This window comes from Geotrypetes seraphini, chromosome 5, assembly GCF_902459505.1.
Source record: "Geotrypetes seraphini chromosome 5, aGeoSer1.1, whole genome shotgun sequence".
Classification (NCBI taxonomy): Eukaryota; Metazoa; Chordata; class Amphibia; order Gymnophiona; family Dermophiidae; genus Geotrypetes; species Geotrypetes seraphini.
In genome coordinates, this window is record NC_047088.1 from 223,455,816 (window position 1) to 223,475,158 (window position 19,343).

Below are 19,343 nucleotides of genomic sequence, written 5' to 3' on the forward strand. Positions count from 1 at the left end.
TTCACTTGACATTCCACAGTTTTTATGACACGAATCACTAGCGCGGATGAATGAACCATTTATTCTGCTGCTGTAAAAGGATGGACAGAGGCAGACAAAGAGAAACCCATATGCATCTCGATGATGACAGCTCATGTAATGACGACATGTCACATGGTATGTCAGATAAACCGGAACGTCAGGCAATCTCAGATAATCGGGAATCTACTGTAATGATATCAAGGGTTCTAGAACCATAATAAAGACACACAATGATACACGGAGGGCCATTTTCGACACGACATCCAACTGCAGCCATTTTGATGAAAACATCTAAAATGTCTCATTGTAAACCTAATAACCGAACCAGAAAAAAGTTGATTTTGTTTTCAGAATCACCAATTTCTTGATGCTTTTGTGCTCTGTATGTATTTCTTTAGGTAAAACTTCAAAAATATCCTAGAGAAAAACACACTGAAAGAAGTTATATGGAATAGGGATGGCTGTGGGGTCAGTCAGTGTAGTGGACTTCACATAAAGGGACCCAGGTACAAATTATAGCAGCAGGCTGTTCCCAGGAGTAGGCTAATGATAGAACAGTGGACTGTAGAGAAAGAGACCCAAGTTCATATCCCACTCGTAACTAGTACACTTGTAGTGGAAATTGTGAGTCCTCCCCATTCCTCATTAGATTTGCATTGGTCAATACCGACATCACCTGGTTAGGAAATAAGACCGTGTCTGATAAAACTCACCTCTTGGGCAATAGACATCTGGAGCCCAACGATTGCATTCATAGTTGTCTACTGCTCTTTCACATGTGAAACATTTAAATCCACCAGGATATGGTGTAGCTACAAAAAAAAAAAAAAAAACAAACATGACAACTAGAATTCATGGGAAACCAGTGCCATCTGTAATTAAGGTGGCATAGTCTTCTTTGGGTATCTTTTTTTTTTTTATAAAATAACTTTTGCACATGAATCTAATCTTCTACCTCTTTCAAAGTTTTTTTTCCTGTTGTGTCCCCGACCCTTACATTTTTTTCATCATTGTCATCTTTCCTTAAACCATTGTAGTTCACCCCTTTTCCCACCATGTTCCTGAGTTTAATTTGTTTTTTCATATTTTAATTTTAATTGTCTGACTTCTCCCAAAGATATTTTGTACTTCACTTAGAAATTTTTTTTATAAGCATTTTTATCAAATTTTAAATAAACTAGAAACTTACCCCCTTTTACAAAACTGCGCTAGCAGTTTCTAGCACAGAGAGCCGCGATGAATGGCTCGTGCTGCTCTTGACTAAAATCCAAGCACCTTTCCAGCGACATTGTACCACTGCTGTGGCGCCTTGCTGAAGAGCTTATGAGCACATTTAAATATTTAAAAGCCTTTAAATGTTGAGAGACTTGCCTAGTATTGATGAGAGGGGGGGTCCTTTGTTATTTTGTTCCATTTTGAAAGTATTGCCCCCTCAAGTAGATTGTAATTTAAAATCCCCTGTCTGTTTGGATACATTCATCTTTAGCAGTAAGTTTTAACATTCAACTTTCTTCTCAAAATCTACTTTTCCATGCTTTCCCTTCCCATCTATTCATGTGTACCATCTCCTCCCATCTATCCATAAGAAGCATTTCTTCTTATCTCTTCCCTGTCGCACACATTGCTGTGCACCATCTCCTCCCTCTGTCTCACCTTCCCCTCCATCCCTATTCACCATCTCATCCCTCTCCCATGGTCAGACATCTCTGTCTTCCTCCTTCCCCCCTCACACCGTCTGGCATCTTTCTCCTCTCCTTCCTATGGCCTGGAATCTTTCTCCTCTCCCAAGGATTGGCATCTCTCTCTTCTTCCCTCCCTCTTCTGGAGGTCTAACATCTCTCTCCTCTCCTTTCTGTGGTCTGGCATCTCTCTCTCCCCTCCTTCCCTTCCATTCTGTTGTCTGGCATCTCTCTCTCCTTCCCATTCCAGTGGTCTGACATCTCTCCTCCCTCCCAGTGTACCATTTCTCCCTCCCTCCTTTTCACCACTATCATGTCCAACAATTCTCCCTCTTTCTTCCTTTCCCCATATACATCATCTCTCTTTCCCTCTCGCACCACACACCTATGTCCAACAATTCTCCGATCCTTTTCCCTCCCCCACCGGCATTATTTCTCTCTCTCCCTTCCCACTACTCCACCTGTGCAGCATCTTTCTTTTCCTCCTTTCCTACCCCCCCAGCCCGTGTATTTGTCCTTCCCAACCCTCTCCCAGTATGTGCAGTATCTATCTTCCCAACCCCCTGAGCATTTGTCCTCCTTGCCTTCCCAATTCCCTATCCCCTGCACCCAGCCTCTCCCTACCAGGCTATGCACCCAGCCCTCTTCCCTCCCTCCCCTGTCAGGCACTGCATCTATCCCCCCTCCCTTCCTCCATCTCCCCCATCAGGCTTTGCACCCAGACCCCTTCCCTCCCTCTCTGTCAGGTTCTGCACCCAGCCCCCTGACATTGGCCCATTCTATCAATTGAACCACTTTTCATAGATAAGAAATTGAGGGTTGCTTACATGAGAGATTGCAACTTAATTGACACAAGTGGAATGCAGTCACAGACGATATGAACAAATGTTCAATCTGCAGTGTCACGTGTAAATTAGACGATTGGTTTATTCATCCGATCACTGGGCAACGTTTTTGTCTTAAACGTCAAACAAACTGCCATTCACACTTTGTAGTCCACTTAATTGTATGTCCCTGTCCTAAAATTTATGTGGGTCAGACCTCACGCCAATTTTGGGTATGGATTGGCGAACAAAGAAGTTGTTTGAATCGTCAACGCAGTGAAAAACCTATGGTACAACATTGCATCAATGAAGATTATATTTTTTCAGAGCTAAAATGTTCCATGATAAAGTATCCATTGGTTATGCAGGAGGCAATTCTAAGGAGTTACTGAAGAAAGAAAAGGAATGGATCTTTAGCCTGGGAATGGAGAAACTCAATGGATTAGAATGGTATCATTTTTTTCTGAGTCAATATGAGATTTCTTCAATTTTTCTGGAACACAAGATTGAGAGAAATAGAAATTTACTATATAGTTAATAAATAGATACACATACTTTTTTCAAGGCGAAGTGTCTGCTTGACATCACCCGCTGACATTTATAACCAGAAGCTGGAGAGCAGCCATGTTGTGTTGAGTATTTTTGAGCATTGAAGCTGGCATAAGTAGGTAAAACTTTGTTGAGCTTAAAGCACTGTTTACCATATATACTGTTTTGGAAATCTAACTTTTGATATATTGCTTGTAGCTATATTGTAGCTATCCCATAAGCCCTGAAGCAGCTTTTCATAAGCAAAACACTTGCCACCATCAATGAGACCAAACAGCATAGACTGCCTACATCTAAGAGCGCATTGAAATCTTGAACGTCATGGATTTTCAAAACTATAGAAAGTTATTTTTTTAAATACTTGTAGTTTTGTAGGTATATTCTATTGTCTTATACTCAGCTTTAGGAGGTTTTTATGCCAGTGAGGAAGCACTACTAGACCTGTGAGAACAGGGGTTCCAGGCTGTGCTCTGAGGCTTTTTTCTTCCTTTTTCACAATTGAATTACTTTATTGCATTAAAACACCCCGAAGATGATGTTTACCTAGGAAGGTTAAACTTTATTATAACTCTTTTTGTTTATGGTAGAAAATTTACTAGGATATGCTCAGATCATCCCTAGAAGTCAAAAAGGATGGAAACACATTTAACACCTCAGCCCAAAGCAACACTCAAATATTCAAATGACTTTTATACTTCTTAAGAAGGAATGGTGAACTGCAAAGAATGGTAATTACAATCCAAAATAACTGCCTGAAGTGGCAGTTCAAATATGAACCACCTTACATGGCAGATTAGATTGGGATATCTCTATTGATCTGTCATCATCATTACTATAATATGGCAGGTGTACCTCATAGGGAACCAATACAGAGAAAGCAGAAAAGGCAGCCTAGGGATAGTGAAGAAATCAGAAGAGGAGACAAATTGTAGAGTTTTGTAGAATCAGGAAGGGTTAAGGATCAGAACGAATGAGTAAGTTGTCATAATAATCCTGTTCACAAGTGAAAGGAAATGAAGAATGGGTCAAACATTAGGAAAAAGCGAATTTTATAAATTGTCAAGTTGATGACTGAGAGAACAGCAGACAATGGGGAAGTGAGAGAGCAGGATGGAAAACACCCATTTCCAATGTCATTGTGAAAAGAAGGGAGGGGGGTTGAAACTAATGAAAGCAAAACATACTGTTGAGCTGAAGCTGAGAATGTTTTAGAGCAGTGGTCTCAAACTCAAACCCTTTGCAGGGCCACATTTTGGATTTGTAGGTACTTGGAGGGCCTCAGAAAAAATAGTTAATATCTTATTAAAGAAATGACAATTTTGCATGAAGCAAAACTATAGTTTATAAATCTTTCCTTTTAGCTAAGTCTTAATAATAATATTGTAATTTATAGCTAAAGAGACATATGATCAAGAAACCGTTTTATTTTACTTTTGTGATTATGATAAACACACCGAGGGCCTCAAAATAATACCTGGCGGGCTGCATGTAAGTTTGAGACCACTGTTTTATAGCATTCTTCTACAAGTTTTTAATTGACAGGGGGAGTGGAGGGGGGGTACAATTTCAAATATGTATTAAGAAAATAATGCACAAATCATGCAGTATCCTGAGGTTGTGGGTTCAAACCCATGCTGCTCCTTGTGACTCTGGGCACTTAATCCCCTCATTGTCCCAGGTACATTAGATAGATTGCGAGTCCGTCAGGATAGACAGGAAAAAATGCTTGAGTACCTGAATAAATACATGTAAACTGTTCTGAGCTCCCCTGGGAAAATGGTATAGAAAATTGAATAAATTAATAAAACATTATTTTATCAATCCTTCTCCACACTGCAGCTTACAATCTTCAGTCTGCCAGCAGTTTAAATTCACTACTTTTGATGACCTGAAAGCTTTCCCTCTGCTGCAGCATCCTGCCTCTGTGGGGACAGAAAGTTGAAGTGGAGGTGGAAGCTTCAGAGACTGCCGAAGGCAATGTGTTTAAGCTGCCAGCGATCTGAAGATTACAAGCTGCAGCGTTGGGAAGGGATAAAAGAGATACCAGATCCTGCAGGGACAGAAATGCTGCACCTGTTTGGGAGGGGTGATAAAACTGCCAAAATGGTGTGTGTGGGGGGAGAGAGAGAGAGAAGGAAGGAAACAGATGCCAGACCATGGAAGGGAAGAAGAGAAAAAGAAAGGGAAGGTAGAAGAGAAGAGAGGAGAGATGGTAGACCAAGAGGGAGAGAAGGGGAGGAGAGAGATTCCAGATTTGGGAGGGAGGGAGAGAACGAAAGGAAGAAGATGAGACACCATGGGGGAGAGGGAGGGGGAAGGGGAGAGGAGAGAGATACCAGATTTGTGGGGGAGGGTAATATTAGACCATGGGGGGAGGGGAAGGGAACTGTTTTAGATATTTCTTTTGACTTAGGGGCACCATGAAAAAATGACTTGACACACTAAGGGTGTCTTGAACTGAAAAAGCTTGGGAACCACCGACCTAAAGTTATACTGGTTTTTTTCAAGCTTTGATCACTCTGTAATAATTTTTCATAAACTGCACATCTCTCAACCTGAGTCATTATTGAACAACTATTTTTATTTTGGCAGCGATGTTATAGTCTACACCGGGAAACAATGGAGGTAGGTATGTGACTGCCTTCAGTAAGCCCCAACCAACTTTATAACCAGAGTAAGTTTAGAACTAAAGAGCAGTAGGCCTAAACCTTCAAAAAGCGCACTGTTTGCCTGCTTTGTTCTTTCCTTTAAATAACCCTGGCCTGTGAAAAGCATTATTCATGAGATGGGTCTCAGATTAGTAAATGAACACCGAGCTAGGAAGTCTTTCAGATTTCTTAAATAAATGCCCTTTCCTTTGACTTGAATCTCAAGTACGTTCATGCCAAAGCAAGTCAGCAGTTTCACTAGAATGAAAAGGGAATTACTATCCAGAGAAAGAGAGGAAGAGATCTCTGGAAGCAGGTCTTCAGCTTAGTGGGCAAAAATCCCCTGTTATAAACAGTTAACTGATACCACATCTGAAATCCAAAGAAAAAAAGTGAGACACTGTGGAGGTTCGTCAGGGATGCATGGAATTTTCTTCATTGCTACTTCAAAGCGTTACTGGAGCAAAGTAAAATTTCAAACAGTTGTTACCACAGCTGTGAGCAAATCTCATCTGGCTCATGATCACACAAATTAGTTAAGTCCTAAGGACTATGTTACATGGCAGAGGGTGACACTACTTCATGGAAAATGCCCAAAAGTTTTCTTGGTATACAATAGAGAACATTACAATAGTACAGATGGAGGTGTGATCTTGTGAAGATATTTTTACAGTTGTAATAAAACCAGTCAAGTTTTAATCATTAAGTACCACCATTAATGCGACTTGTGAAAAACCCCCAACAACCTTATAGCCATACACTGCACTAAATATGTGCTCAGAATATCCCTCAAATTATCAAGAGATTATTCTATATTATTTTTATGCTAACCATTTTTTGTATTTTTTTACTCATTTACTATGGGGCTCATTTTCAAAGCACTTAGACTTACAAGGGCTAAGGGCTTTGAAATGTGTCTCTATGTTTTTAAATTCACAATTTTCTTTTGTACTTATTTTGTCTCATAGAGTTGTAAAATATTATAGATTTCAGGCTGAGGCCACCTCTGTGACTGGCATAGGCAAGGGGGTAACCTTGAAAAAATGGTGAATTCAAGTAGCATGATATGTCTTACCTACAAATTGTTCAATGATAACAAACCTCCACACACACACACACACACACTTTTATTGCTGACAGTGGCAGTAAAAGCACTGTCCACATTGAAAAAAATAAGTTGTGCCCCCCCCCGACACCCCCTGCAAAGATCATGGCTCCCCGGACATACCCTATACTCCCAACTCTCCCCCGACCTATGAAGATTGCAGCCACCTGGGCATCTTCTCCCTGCAAAGATCCCAGACTCCTAGATGCCCCCTCCCCCCATGAAGATCTTCAGTAGGATGATGTCCACTCCCTCGTGTCTCTGCCACTTGGCTCACCCTACACCCCCTGACCCGCCCTTGTACCTTATATGGAAGAAGAGAGCAGGAGGGATGCCCAATCCCTCCTGTAGGCATGCCTGCATCTCCAAAATCTTGAGATGCACCATGAGGGGCATATGGTCCTGACTGGCTCAGGCGTGTAAGGCCCCTCCCACAGGAGGTTGGGTTAGGGATGTGTGGGGGGAGCCAGCCAAATGGCAGAGGCAGGAGGGAGTAGAAATCCTTCCTGCTGAGGATCTTTGCGGGGGAGAGGGAGGCAGAGGGCCATGATCTGCGCAGGGGTGGTGGGATGAGGGTGTTCGGGTGGCCACGATCTTTGCGGTTGGTGGGGGGCGGTCAGGCTTCTGGGCTGTGTCCAGAGGCCACGATCTTCAAAGGGGGTGATGAGGGTATTCAGGTGGCTGCGATCTTCACTGGGGAGGAAAGGGGAGGGTCAGAAGCATGGAGGGGTCCAGGTGGCCAAGGCAGGAAGGAGTGGTTTATCCCTCCTGCCTCTCTTTTTTTTTCTGGGTACCGTCATTGTGGGGGGGGGGGCGGCCATCATCTCATAGGCCACCATGATTTTTTTTTTAATGGTGACAGATATTGTACATGTGTAGTACACACACAATACCTATGCCCATAAAAAAAAAAATAGAGTCTTCCTGCCCCAAACAGCTGAGCCGCAGGAGGCTGCTTTGGGGCTTCACCTGCAACTCAGCTGCTTAGGCTTCCCCTACCAGCTCTGCACATGTGCCAAGTTGGTTTTCCAACGACTGGTAGGGTGGGATTACAGCAAACCTCTATGAAATTAATTTGCATGCAAAGTCTTTGAAAAATCAATCGTCGTTTTAAAATCAGATAATGAAATCGGCCCACAGCGACCCACTCAGCTTGAGCAACCATTTTTAGTGCATCCAGGCCAGAATATTTTTGAATTTATGAGTGTACACAAACAATATTTCATGTAGTTCTTTTTTTTTTTAAATCATCTTTACTGAGAAGTCAACAAAGAACAGGAACAACAATACATTAGTATACCTTGACCCAAAAAAGGGTGTAGAACTACCAACATCGTAAAGCATGATACAGACTTTTATAAGCCAGTGACAATTATTTCCTCTATGCTGATTCCAACATGAAGGGCTTTTTTCTATTCTAGGCCTTTGATTTCTTTTCTCTCCCTGAACCACTTTCCCATTCTCCAGCTACCACCCCCAAATTCAGCTATATCTAAAACATTCAAAGTAAATCTTACTTGAAGGGTGAAGATAGATGATATCTTTTTCTGTGAAGTCTCTTGATTGGACTATTTTAAGAAAGTCAGCAATGAAACTCAGAAGCAGGACCCAGGCCAGACCCGGCCAGGGTTCCATTGCAGAAAGCGTCCTCACTCATACAGGATTCCAGTGAGCACCAATCTTCTTGTAAATCAAGGCAAAATACACCTATAAAACACAGAAAATGCATATCAGAGGTATAAACGTAACAGCCATTCAAAGTAGGTAATCCAACAATCCAATCTCGATTCGAGAAAGACACAATAAATATCATTGAAAGCACTTTGATGAAATTCCATCAATCAAGGCTATTACAGCTCCATTGAAATTATCACCTGAAAAATCCCATGCTGATTTTATCAAGAGAGATTGAATTTTAATGGAATTCATCTAGTCTAACATAAAGACCACCCCCACCCCCCCAAAAAAAAGGAGCTAATGTTAAAAGGCTTCCAAGCAGTTTCAGCTCATCTGACAAACAAAATTTGGACTCTGGTGCGTCAAAATAGTATTTTTGAAACAGGACATATTTGGTGGGGAAGGAAAGGATTTCCAGAAGACTCATTTTCAATGAAATATTAGGTTCTTACCTTTGCTAATCTTCTTTCCTGTAGACATGACTGTCAGTCTTGACCAGTGGGTAATTATCCTATCAAACTGGCAAGGATCTGCAGTTGAGATTGACGAGGGGACAAAAATTCATCCTTACCCCCATATTTTCATTCCCAGCCCCTCAACGTCCGCAGTGAAGTGCATTTTTCATCCCCATCTCCCCGCAGTCTTAATTTTCTTCCCTGTCTCCCCACTCAAAGCAGAAACATGATTTTATACAATTTTATGAGCCTAGGGCATTGCAAACAAACATTTTAAGCCATATATAAACACTCACAGGGAAATTGGAAAGGATGCCATACTCTGCATGCTTTCCCTACTTATTCACATGTTGTTTATAGCACTCCGAATAAAATTCAGATACTGGATGTTTAGTGCAGCTTATATTTTTTTTTAATCTTTATTCATTTTTAAACTTTCAACAAGTGATTTATAATACAATCATATACACTTTAATATCACTTGTTAATCAAATATATATTGAATCATAAAATAATTCCTCCCTCCCTCACTCCCTTTTCCCATATAAACATCCTAGTTTCATATATCTTAAACTTAAACCCACCCTCCTCCCACTCTATACTTCAATAATTAAATGGGGAACAAATAAATTATTAGTTATAATCAATCTTTACAATAATTTGTTAATGGCTCCCAAACATCATTAAACTTTTTATAACGTCCCTGCTGAATAGCTAATATTCTTTCCATTTTAAAGATATGGCACAATGAATTCCACCAGAAATTATAACTTAATCTATCATAGTTTTTCCAACTTTTCGTAATTTGTTGAATGGCAACTCCTGTCATTGAGTAATAGTTTATTGGTTTTAGAGGATATTTGGCTCTGCCCTCATTGATGTACCAAATAATATTGTATCATATGATAGCGCTACCGGATTCTCAAGTAAATTATTAACTTGACTCCAAATAGATTTCCAAAAACTATGTATTAGAGGACAAAAAAACAATAAATGATCCAATGTACCAGCTTCAAGATGACAGTGCCAACATCTATTAGACTTAAAACAATCTAACTTTTGTAAACGCACCGGGGTCCAGAATGCTCTATGTAACAGAAAATGCCAAGTTTGTCTCTTAGATGCCGACACTGTACATCTCATCCTCCAAGATCAAATTCATGGCCATTGAGACGCAGTAATTTGATGCTTAATTTCAATGTTCCAAATATCCTGAAGGCCATTTTTTGTTTTTTTATTCATAAATCCAGATATCAATTTATACCACTGTGCAGCCTGGTGACCCAGAAAGTCCACCTGAAAACATAAGAAAGGCAAACTGTACTTATCATTAAGAGTTTTCCATTCAGGGAACCCTGCCTGAATGGCTTGCTTCAATTGCAACAATTTATAATTTTGTGATTTATTAAGACCATATTACATTGCAATTGTGAAAAGTCAAGCAACCTACCATTTGAAATAACATCATCTAAAGTACGTATGCCTGCCTTCATCCAATATTTCCAGATGACCTTATAACCACCAATTTTAATCTTGGAGTTTAGCCATATAGTCTGATATATTGATTTAAAAATTGAAATAGGTGTTAAATAATTAAAATATCTATTAATATTCTGTGATCTATATAATCTAGGCATTTTGATACTGATGACATGACTCAATCTCAAAGGAAACATGAGTTGCCATTCCAACATCAACCAATCTTGAATCTTTTCCATGAGCTCAGGGAGGATCCAGTACATACCTTGACGCATAATATAGGCTTGATGATACCTATAAAAGTTGGGAAAATTTACCCCATCCTCCTTAATTGGTTTTTATAAAGATACCATAGCAATTTTTGCAGATTTCTCAAGCCAAATAAATTTTGTTAGAATACTATTTAATTTCTTATAAAAGGACCCCTGAAAATAAATTGGTAACATACTCATTTGCTAACAAACTACAGGCAAAATCATTAACAGACTGAACTCTCCCCCACCAAGACAGATGCATTGGGTTCCATTACTCACACATCTCGGTAACCTTTGTTAGTAAAAAATTTGTATTTATCTTCATCATTTCTTCTATTGTATTATGAATCCAAATTCTTAAATATTTAATACCTTCATCTTTCCATATAAAAGAAAACGAATTAAATAATCATTTTTGACAATGAATATTTAATGGAAGAATCTCTGATTTATCCCAATTTATTTTATATCCAGATATTTCCCCTCTCTCTCTCTTTCTTACTGGCTTCTACACCTCCCACTCTTCACTCTCCGGCGTCAATGGGTCAGAGTCAGCAGCATCAGTCACTACAAGCTGCCTGCCACTAACCCTGAAGCCTCTCCTCTGCTGCAAGTTGTAAATTGTGGCAGAGCAGAGGTTTCTGAGTTACTGGCAGGCAGCCTGTAGCAGTCACTGCTGACCTGTTGAAACCGACCAGTGAAGAGGACCGTGTGACCCAGCCTGATTACCCAATGCCAGTATGGAGGGGGTGGGGGGTGGGTGCACAGACATTGGAGAGTGAAGAGAGGAAGGTGCAGGGACCATGGGACCCAACCTGATTTATCAACACAGGTAGGAGGGGCACGCAGGCAGGCCTGCCCATTGCTACACCCCCTGCCCCCCTTTCTGTGCTGTCATCCCTCCCTCCCTCCTCTACTTGCCATCTGTCCATACATCTGTCCGTGTAAGTCTCCCATCCACTGCCATCCATCTTTCCTGCCTACCACCCCCCTTCCCCATGGTCCAATGCTGACCCAATCCCCCATCCCGTTCCCTATATTTTAATGGTCCCAGTGGTCTAGTGGCTTCTTCAGGAGAAGAAAAGAGCCCAACTCTTTCTAGCCGCTGCTAGAGCCTCTGGTCTGAACTCCGAAGAGTCTCAAAATGGCTGCCAAGACCAAGGAGCAGCCTCACTAGACTTTGCAAAGTCTCGCAAGCTGCCCCTTGAATTCTCTGCAGCCATTTTGAGAGTCTTCGGAGTTCGGATTGGTGGCTCTAGCAGCGGCAGGAAAGAGTCAGGCTCTTTTCTGCTCCCAAAGAAGTCACTAGACTACTGGGGACATTGAAAGGTAGGCTTGGGGAGGGTGCCCTCGGTCCCCATTGCTGTGGTATTACCATCACATTTCTGTTTCTACATTTCTCATATAATAGTTCTTTTACCGTGCATTATCTATGGATTCTCAAAGATACACTGTGCCACTATAATGTCTGTACCACATTGGCTATGTTGCTGTTCTACACATGTTGTTTTCATGAGGGTAGTCAACTAGGGAAAGTACTGACCTAGCTACTTTATTCCAAAAATGCTGAGCAAACATCATGAGAAATGAACTGAAGCTAAAATTCCTTTCAGCTAGGTCATTACTCTGGTTATTTTACATGAAACTCAATTAAATTAGTAAATGAATAGTTTCAGATGTATGATGCATGCTTGCACATGGAAAAAAGATTTAATTGCACAATTTATCCCATAGATATGAAATGGGAGAAACTTATGCGGAACTATATACAAGGAAGCTGCAGTCTGGCCACCCAAATGACATATAAAACTGAATGTGGACAAAGGCAAAGTATGGAAAAATAATCCTAATTATAAGTACGCAAAGTTAGATTCCATCTTAGGAAATAGCTTCCAGTAAAAGAATCCTGGAGTCATTATCGACAATAAACTGAAATCCTCAGCTCAGTGCTGAAAGCTGTGGTCAAAAAAACAAATAGGATGTTAGAGAGAATGACATGGAGACTATCAATGCCCTGGGTGAATATCTTCATAAAGACAGTTAAAAAATCTTAACTAATGCCTCTGTTTTGATCCAGAGTAGGACGTCCCCAAGTACTATGTGTAAAATGGCTTTTAAAAAAGAGCCACATAAGCTGAATATCAAAAATATCATAGAGCCACTGAAAAGATATTCATGTATTGAATCCCCTTACCAGAGACTTCAATTTAGCAGGTATTTAGAAAATATGGAGAAAAGACCTCAGTGTTCCAAGAGGAAAACTCAGGGAATTTCTATGGCAATTAAAAAAAATCTTTCAAGCAGCGGTTCAGTTTTTCAAATAAATTCCCCTGATGCAGCATGGTTGCGAAACAGGGCCTGTCAGGAATTTTTTGACTATCTCCAGTGCTATGTTAGATTAAATGAAACAGCACCGAGTGATTTTGTTCACTGCGCTGCAGTGATCTCGCCCACGCCAGAGGACAAAAAGACATGATTAAAGATAAGTGCAGGTTTTTTATCTAAAAGATTTTGGAAATAGGTTCTGGTGAGAATAATTTATTGAACGGAGAATAATTTATTGAATGGAGATTTTTACACCAAGGACGTGTTTCCTATGACAATTTTTGCAATTGCCATAGAAGTTCCCTGAGTTTTCCTCTTGGAACACTGAGGTCTTTTCTCTATATTTTCTAGACACCTGCTAAACTGAAGTCTCTGGTAAGGGGATTCAGTACATGAATATCTTTTCAGTGGCTCTATCTTAAAAAAGAGCACCAGGCATAAAAGTACACATGATGGCATGAACATGCTTATTTTTTGGGATACCCACAAACAACAAAGGGGAATATATTTGGTACACCAAGTAGCCGGTTCATAGACAACGGCGCGAAAGACAAAAGCACGCGCCAACAATTGAGCGCAGCGCGGAGCCGCACGCCGCACAAAATTACAGTTTTTAGGGGCTCCGACGGGGGGTTTTGTTGGGGACCCCCCCCAGTTTACTTAATAGACATTGCGCCGGCGTTATGGGGGTTTTGGGGGGGTTGTAACCCTCCACATTTTACTGTAAACTGAACTTTTTCCCTAAAAACAGGGAAAAAGTTAAGTTTTCAGTAAAATGTGGGGGGTTACAACCCCCCATGCCCCCCCACAACACGGCGCGATGTCTATTAAGTAAAGTGGGGGGTTCCCCCCATGCCCCCCTTCGGAGCCCTAAAAACAGTAATTTAGAGCGGCGCGCGCCTCCGCGCTGCGCTCAATTGTCTGGGCGCACCTTTGACACGGCGCGCTTTTGACCTGACACCCAAGTAGCCTGGTCCCAAATTATAAACTGAATCCTCAAACAGGAAAAAAAGGGGACAGGCAATGCTTTCAAACACACAAACGAACTTGTAAAACGGTGCACCGATGAAAGCGCGCCGACAATCCTGCGCAGGACCAATGCGCTCCGCCGGTTCCACCGCTTTCACGTCTGAGGGGGTGTGGGAGGGAACCCCCAGATTACACTTAGAACTGGTCACTTTCCTGTTGCGGGGGGGTTGGGGGAGAGAGAACCCTGCAGTACACTGAAAATTTCCATTCTTTCACTGTGAGTTTTCAGTGCAGTGGTGGGGAGGGGGGTTTTCCCACACACACAAACCCCCTGCGGGAGCATAAGTTCTAAGTGTAGTGGGGGGGGTTCCCCCACCCCCTCTCAGAACACTAATGGTAAGGTGTGAAAGCGGCCATACTGGCGGTGTGCATTGGTCCTGCGTGCAGATGTCAGTGCGCCAATGTCCGACGCACTTTTGACGTGCCACCAGTAAAACAGTGCTCAGAAGGGTGTTACTCTCAGACCAGGCTTCGGGACGAGCCCGGATGCTTGTACGTCTGAAATCTCAAGTTCTTAATTGTTGCACTGAGATACTGTTGTTAAATTTACTGAAATGAACATTGTATTAAACAGCATACTTATCTGTAGTTTACACTATGGGCTCTAAAGCGTTTCGCAAATTGCTGCTTCAGAAAGCCCGTATAGCTTTTTTTAAAAAAAAAAAAATCTTTATTAATTTTCAAAACTAATACAATGTGCCAAGAATTATACAGACATTAATAACCAACGGAAGCACTTAAATTCCATCAATAACAATGCAGAAGAAAACTATCCCTCCCATCCAACAATTTAATCAAGAAATAAACCAGAAGATATCCCCCCACCCACCCCATCCTGGATATGTATAAAAATAAACAAAAAATTTAAACATAGACAACTATATTAGTTGAAATGGCCAACCTCCTTAAGAGGTATGTAAAAAAAAAAAAAAAGTGTATAGTGTATTTAGCTGCAATAGGCTCCTTTTATCAAGCCGCTCTAGCGGGGTTAGCGCGTCAGATATTTCATCACACGCTAACCCCAACGGCCGGCTAAAAAACTAACACCTGCTCAATGTAGGCATTAGTGGCTAGCGTGTTATTACGCGCATTAAACCCCTACCACAGCTTGATAAAAGGACCCCTTAGTATTACAAGTGTACATACATAGGACAACTGATATATATATAAGTAGGATGATGGATTATAGGCATAACCATGCTCATATTAATAACTCTGTAACACCACCACAGAGCTCTGTGTATTTCAATATAGAGCCCATGCATTATAACACCTCACTACTCCTTATAGTAACATCTCTACAGAAGCTAATGTATCATAACACCTTTACAGAAGCTCATGTAGCGTAGTGCCTTTGCGGAGGCTCATGTAAACCGCTCTGAAATGACTGTCATTAGTAGCAGTACAGAAGCTCTCAATAATCATAATCATATGAAGGGTCGGTGTTAGTGAGGGCAAACAGGGCAATTACCCAGGCCATTATATAGGCGGCCCCAAGCCTGTCCTAATATACAATATTAATCATTTTAAAAAGAGAGAAACATAAAAGGATGAAATAGGAGGGTTACTTTTTTTTATTTTTATTTTTTTATTCCATATATTTTTTTATTCCAATTATTCCATATATGAGGTAAACGCATCTTTAAACAGAAGGGTTTTTAAGTTAGTTTTGAAATGACTAATATCTTTTTCATCTCTAATATATTTGGGGAGAGAATTCCAGGTTTGAGGTGCAACTACTGAGAATATATCATATCGTTCACTTTCAAAGAAGGGACTACCAAAAGATCTTGGCTTGATGAGCGAAGGGAACGAGAAGAGTTGTATGGGATGAGTATCCTGTTTATAAATTGTGGTTCATTTGTATATAAAGTTTTAAATACCAAAAGTAAAATTTTGAAGATGATGCGATGATTGATGGGAAGCCAATGTGAGGCAATCAGAAAAGGGGATACATGGTCATATTTTTTCCCGTTGTGAATTAATTTAACGGCAAGATTTTGAATTATCTGTAGGCGTTTCTTTTCTTTTTGGGTAATATTTAGTAATAATGAGTTACAGTAGTCTAGCTTTGAGATGATGAGTGAGTGTATGAGTATATTTAGGGATTTTGGTTCCAGGAACTTGGAAATAGAACGAATTTGACGTATGCGATAAAAGCAGGATTTAACTATGCTACTTATGTGTTCATGATAAGAGAGATTTTCATCGATAATGACTCCTAATAATTTTAATGATGAAACAATATTAATCGGAGTGTTATTGATGTTGAAAGTAGAGCACAACTGTAGTCCTTGTTTGTGTGAAAAGAGCTTTTGATTTATTAATGTTTAATGATAATCTATTGGAATTCAACCAATTTTTGATTGTTTCTAATTTCTGGTTGATCTGATGTATGTCTTCTGATTTTTCTGGATTTATGGGATGGGACAGTTGAATATCGTCCGCATATGTGTAGATTGTGAAACCTTACAAAGGCTAAGGTGTAGTAAGTGCAAAAAACTTTCTGCCCTTTAAGTCACTAAGTAGCAGCGCAACTGAAAGAGAAAATGGAGAAGGCATATCACATTTTCACATATAAAACTCGCATGTTTTATGCATTTTTACAAATAGCGTATACCCCCCTGCACTATATATGTGGATGCATTATACTAGTTTATTTTTATTAAGATGAATTAATTGCAAAATTAGCGCATTTGTTTTTAAGGGGTTTTTCTTTCTTTTTTTCAGTTTTTGCAGGGGGTTTGTTTTTTTTGCAACGATAATGCCTGCAAGAACCTAAAAAGAAAAGCCTTTAAAAACAAACGTGTTAGTTTGGCAATTGGCGTGTCTTAGAAAAATAAACTGGCATAGTGCATGCTATATTGCACAGGCAGCTTATACCAAGTTTATTTTTACAAAGATTCAAAATCTGTGCGTGTTTCATGTGTGTGCACATTATACGCATGAATGCACCTATATCCATACTAATATAGTATTTCAGAAAAGATTGACTAACTGCAATGCATTTCTTTCAGCTGTTTTCCAAGGGAGCACGCTTATATGTGTGTATGTGTCCATGTCCTAGTAACATTTTTTATTTAGCGTCCTATTCACATCAAATTCTCAGGACAAGTCAGATTGGACATGGGAGCATGAGAACCAATAGGTGAGAATTGGGGGGGTTTTGTCCATGCATATGTACACATGCATGCATTCTAGAAAGTAGGCCCCTTTAATTGTGGGTGGAACATCTTGTTATTGAAGTAGGGGAACAAAGAAAATGAATATAAAGTCTGCTCTGCATAATTAGAAAAATGTCAGGTGGGACGTTTCTGTTTACTTTGCAAATCTGCTGAGTTTCTTTCTGCTCCACCTTTGTCATTCAGTAGAAATTCAGGTTACCCTCAGGGAAGGAGTATCTAAGCAGTTAATGACCCCCCTCAAGAAGTTCAGAATTTAACTCAGGAAATCATTAACAGTGAGGAAATGCTGGATGTGAAGGTCATTACTAATATTTAAACACCTCTGGGAAAATCTTCTCAGGGTACAAGGGGGCCAGGTTCTGGTCACCTTGCAATTGGCCTGCCAACTGTCTAAAGCCTACTAGTATGTTTGTTCTCTCTCTTTCTTATCTTTTAATAGATTTCCTTTCTGAATTTTTAAATGGTAAACCACCTTGATGTTTGTCGAAGAGTGGTCTATACAAAATTTAATAAACAAACTATTATACAATATACAACAAGATGAAAAGTCTACCTTTAAGTGTGACAAAATGACATTTTCCCTTGCATGTTTATGTGGTGGGTTAAGTGGAAAGAGACAAGATAGAATGTGCCTCTTTAGTTTGGCAGGTGCTATGAAGTTATAGGCAATCCCCGAATTACAAACGTCTTATGCCGGACTCATAGTTACAAACAGGGGTCCTGCTTGTCCATTCAGTGTCCCAACACACCCTCTTCCTCCATTCCATGTCCTCAAGTGCCCCTCTCCCTCCCTCCCTCAATTCTGTATACAAGGTTCTTCTCCCCCCTCCCCCCCCCAGATGTGTACCTGTGTTCTGGCCGGTTCTCTCCTCCTGCTCCCTTTCAGCTGCACTTGTTTCTCTTTGTAAAGTTGCGGGCTGTGGCTCCTACACGCGGCACACGGCTGACCCGGAAGCCTTCCCTCAGATGTCGGGACACAAAATGGAGGGAGGGTGGGGAGCATGAACTTGGGACATAGGATGAAAGAATGGAGGGAGTGAGGAAAAGAGATGCTGAGGTAGGGGAGGGAATAGAAAAGGAGAATTTTTGGGCATGAGTGTGAGTGAGAGATGGTGCACCTGGGGAAATGAAGAAAGAGGAGCACTGTGGGGCATAGGGAGGAAGAGAGAATTATTGGATATGGTGGTGGGCAAGGAATGAGGTAGAGATTCATGGGGAAGAAAGAAATGTTGGATGTGGTGGTGGTGGTGGAGAGGGAACAGTGGGATGGATGTAGTGGGAAAGGTGGGAAGAATACTAGGATCAGACTTTGGGAGATAAAAAGAAACATCTAGTCTGCCCATCCACAGTAACCATTTTCTCTTCCTCTCTCTAAGAGATCCCATGTGCCTATCCCATGCTTTCTTGAATTCAGACACAGTCTGTTTCCACCACTTTTTCCGGGAGACTGTTCTATGTATCTGCCAACCTTTCTGTAAAAAAGTATTTCCTTAGATTGTTCCTGAGCCTATCACTTCTTAACTCCATCCTATGCCCTCTCATTCCAGAGCTTCCTTTCAAATGAAAGAGACAACTCATGCACATTTACTCCACATAGGTATTTAAACATCTGTAATTATCTTCCTTCTCCCGTCTTTCCTCTAAAGTATACATATTGAGATCTTTAAGTTAAAGAAATTGATCAGATTTATCTGACAAGACCTAACTCTGGTGAATTCATGTTGCCTCTGTTCCTGCAATCCACCGGATTCCAGAAACTTCATTATTCTCCATTTTAAAAACGTTTCCGTTAATTTGTTTACCACAGAAGTCAGACTTACTGGCCTGTAATCCCCTACTTCTTCCTTACTTCCACTTTTGTGTAGAGGGACCACATCTGCCCTTCTCCAGTCTTCTGGTACCACTTCCAACTCTAGAAAAGCATTGAAATGTCATGACAGTGGAGCCACCAGAACTTCCCTAAATTCCGTCAGCACCCTTGGATGTACACCATCCAGCCCCATCACTTTAACTACCTTTAATTTTTGCTAGCTTCTCACAAACACAACTCTCAGAAAATTGATCAGGGTCTACTACTCCTCCATCCCTATTTGCATTTGTCTATGCGGTCCCT

At 40.7% G+C, this 19,343-nt stretch overlaps 1 protein-coding gene across 3 annotated transcripts in view; it reads right to left on the reverse strand.

Moving 5' to 3' along the window:
- Positions 1–19,343, reverse strand: part of LYPD6 (LY6/PLAUR domain containing 6) — an 83,418-nt gene that overhangs the window by 22,273 nt on the left and 41,802 nt on the right. For 2 of the 3 annotated variants that reach the window (XM_033946360.1, XM_033946361.1), the window contains exons 2-3: positions 8,344–8,533; positions 735–833 (exon numbers count right to left, since the gene is read on the reverse strand). In XM_033946360.1, the coding sequence (XP_033802251.1) occupies positions 735–833; positions 8,344–8,461 (217 nt within the window). In that variant the 5' untranslated portion in view covers positions 8,462–8,533. The remainder of the gene's footprint in view (positions 1–734; positions 834–8,343; positions 8,534–19,343) is intronic. The other variant, XM_033946362.1, reaches the window with a different exon arrangement.